Source organism: Ricinus communis, chromosome 3, assembly GCF_019578655.1.
Source record: "Ricinus communis isolate WT05 ecotype wild-type chromosome 3, ASM1957865v1, whole genome shotgun sequence".
Taxonomy (NCBI): domain Eukaryota; kingdom Viridiplantae; phylum Streptophyta; class Magnoliopsida; order Malpighiales; family Euphorbiaceae; genus Ricinus; species Ricinus communis.
In genome coordinates this window covers 26,296,160-26,299,183 of record NC_063258.1, presented here as the reverse complement: position 1 = coordinate 26,299,183, position 3,024 = coordinate 26,296,160, and the positions used below count along the sequence as shown (strand labels likewise).

Below are 3,024 nucleotides of genomic sequence, written 5' to 3'. Positions count from 1 at the left end.
AGAATTGCCATTTGCAAGTTCGCGTCAGAGATTTTTATTTTCTTGTAACCTAATGTTGAAGCTCCAAGTCGGCAGAGTGGATTATATTATTAGATAGATTGAGAAACTGTATAAAGTTAGCTTGATTCTCTTAATTACTTAAGACCGTCACTGACCATTAATTGCTTTGATAATTGGTTGACTATAATTAATTCAAAGTTCTATCTTTTATATCTATCGAGTTTGTTGGCTCCATGACAAGTAAGAAGAATAGTCGTCAACATAATTTATGATGCACTTGAATAAATTGTAATAGAATAATAGTTTGTGATTTTTTTAATTGCTTATCGACGGAGGTGATTAAGGACCGTTTGGAATTATTATTGAGTGCGATAATAATTTATTTGTATATAGAACATCATAATTTGTTATAATTTTTGTTGATATATAATATTTTTTATAAAATTATTTTTAATATTTTGAATTTATTTTTTATTAATAGAATAATTTTAAACAACATGTCATATTAGGTGAATAAAAGTCGGGACAGATTAAGATAGAATATTTAATATTTTTTAAAGTCTTTTGATAATTGAAGTTTTTTTAAACTCTTTTTTAAAGTGATTTTAAAATCTAAAAGATATGTACTCTTTAAAAAAATATTTATTAAAATAAAATGAAAGAATTAAATAATTAAAACAAAAAAATAAAACTTAGTAAAATAAATTATAAAATTTAACATTGGTAATATAATTAACACAAGAAGTAGTTAAAGGGATTACGAACAAGAGGAATTCTTACCTAGACTTAGTCTCTATAATATAATAAATAGAAAAAAGAGATATATTATGAGTGTTTTTTATTTTAGTATTAAATAATTAATATATGTTTTATTATTTAAAACTAATGAATATATATTAATTATTTATTAATTTGGTATATAAATGGATCCAAATGTATATATGTACTAATTCTAGAGAATAATTTACCCACACACTATCCAAATTCAACCATTGAAAAGCATTACTCAATGCATAAGGAGAGCTCTTATACATTATGGCAAGGCAACTCTCATTTAGTAGTACTTGGAAAGTAGATCTGTTAAAAGCTGTATCCAAGCAGCCAGGACAAGGATCCAACTCAGAAAACAAAAAAAAAGGTTAATATTTTGACTAGTTGCAATTCTGATTCTCCACAAACTATCATCTTGGCATGTTCTGAACACTAGCAGACAACAGGCAAGATTCATTGCATTTACAACTCGGGTAGGTAGGTGTACTAAGTGAGTTAAATAAATACCAGAATTTCTGAGTATTCCTAGCAACCTTGTGGAACTTATTGCCATCTATGTGGTCCTTTAAGGTCACCTTTTCAAATTCAAATCCAATTTTAATTTTTTCACTTGTTTGATTCTATTTGTGTGCTTGTTCTGGTGCTTGGATTCTTCCTCGATCCTATATATCCATGCCAGTAAGGGTATAGAAGTTATTTCCATGTATTTTCAGAAGAAAAAAGAAAGAACAGAAGAAAGAAGTTTCAGTTTCAATGCTTCTGAAAGCGAAAAGAGAAATTACTAGTATTATTATATAGAACTCAAAAACAGTAATACTAAATTAAAAGAGTGTGAATGGTTAACAATTAAGAGTAATCATATTTGGGCATAACTATATTAACATCAAGTTAACAGGTTTGCCCGTACATTATAGATACTTTTATATGTCCAATGTAGGATAACCATATGCCCCAACGTTAGGCATAGAAGCCTGCATATGCACAGCTTGTTGCATCTGCTGCTGCTGCTGAATATTGCAATTTAGAAGTGAACATGATCGAACCATGACATTATTGTTATTGTCACCACCTAGTGGAATCACTGGAAGAACATCACAGTTGCAAATTTCGATCATTGATCCATCTGGGTCGTGAAAAAACAATTGATCAACATAAATTCCGCCTTCCTCTACTCTTCCCTTTACGTACTCCACCTTCATCTCTTGCAATCTTTTCTCCACCGTTGCCATGCTCTCACACTGTCAAAACATATGCATTATTGATTTAGTAGCTTACCCCCTAAATTTTGCAGTTCGGAGACAGATAAAAATGATATAAATGTAAATAACCTGGAAAGAGATGTGATTGTCCTTGGGATTAATCTGGTTAATCTTGGGCATGTTCTCAGGATCTTCAGATTGCAGAAGGTGTATTCCAATGCCGTAATTGAACAACCTGCAATTTTTAAAAGAATATAAACTTAAAAACATTCTCATAGATAAAGATACATATATAAATCTAACATTCTTGATTAATGAAACATACCAGGCACCATCAAAGTCAAATGAGCCAGGCCTTCTGACAGGAAAGAACCCAAGAACATCTTGGTAGAAGTCGATAGATTTCTTAAGTGATCTACACACAACGGAAATATGATTTAATGATTTTAGCTGCAGAGGGTTGTTCTTTATACTTCCCTTCATTCTTTCTTCAAAATGCAACAAGAACCAAGAATGTATTATATACTATAGCTGAAAAAATATGATTAAGCTGAATATAAGAAGAGAATGGACACAAAAAATACTGAGTATTACAGAAAGAGGGTAATTAATATACTATAGCTGAAAAAATATGATTAAGCTGAATATAAGAAGAGAATGGACACAAAATAATGAGTATTACAGAAAGAGGGTAATTAAGAGAAGGAGATAATGAAGAGATTATTCAGATGCCTCTTTGCTGCAACTATTTATAGAAGAGAGGAGAAGCTTGTAACCATTTTTCTACACGTTTTTTTTAAAAATAATTATCTTTAGTTTCTTTCTTTTCCTTTACTTTTTGAATTACAAACAATAGCTTCTTTCTTTCTCCTATATGGTTTTTGGATAGTAATGGATATTATTACACGTAGATTCCACGTTTTCGGCTGAGACTGAAAGTTGGCAATAGCATTAAGTTTTGTTGGCCCATTCAGCTTTTTTTTTATAGTAGCACTGTAGCAGACAAGGATCCCATCCTTTCTCAACCAATCAATGAAGACTGACTGTGTATTCG

The 3,024-nt window shown here is 30.4% G+C and overlaps 1 protein-coding gene across 1 annotated transcript; it reads right to left on the bottom strand.

Annotated features, from left to right (window-relative positions):
• Nucleotides 1-1,531: 1,531 nt before the first annotated feature.
• LOC8275858 (glyoxylase I 4) lies at nt 1,532-2,672 on the bottom strand. Its single transcript, XM_002524420.4, has 3 exons — nt 2,296-2,672; nt 2,100-2,205; nt 1,532-2,009 (listed from the first exon to the last, which is right to left on the bottom strand). Exons 1-3 carry the CDS (start codon nt 2,451-2,453, stop codon nt 1,692-1,694), a joined length of 582 nt encoding a protein of 193 aa, XP_002524466.2. The 5' UTR covers nt 2,454-2,672; the 3' UTR covers nt 1,532-1,691.
• Between the last annotated feature and the right edge of the window lie 352 nt (nt 2,673-3,024).

Bases quoted from the DNA above. Each gene is read 5' to 3' on its own strand.
- LOC8275858 (XM_002524420.4), bottom strand. From the start codon at position 2,453: ATGAAGGGAAGTATAAAGAACAACCCTCTGCAGCTAAAATCATTAAAT. The intron at 2,206-2,295 runs GTATGTTTCATT...TAAAAATTGCAG, and splicing joins TTTGACTTTGATGGTGCCTG to GTTGTTCAATTACGGCATTG. The intron at 2,010-2,099 runs GTTATTTACATT...ATGTTTTGACAG, and splicing joins ACAATCACATCTCTTTCCAG to TGTGAGAGCATGGCAACGGT.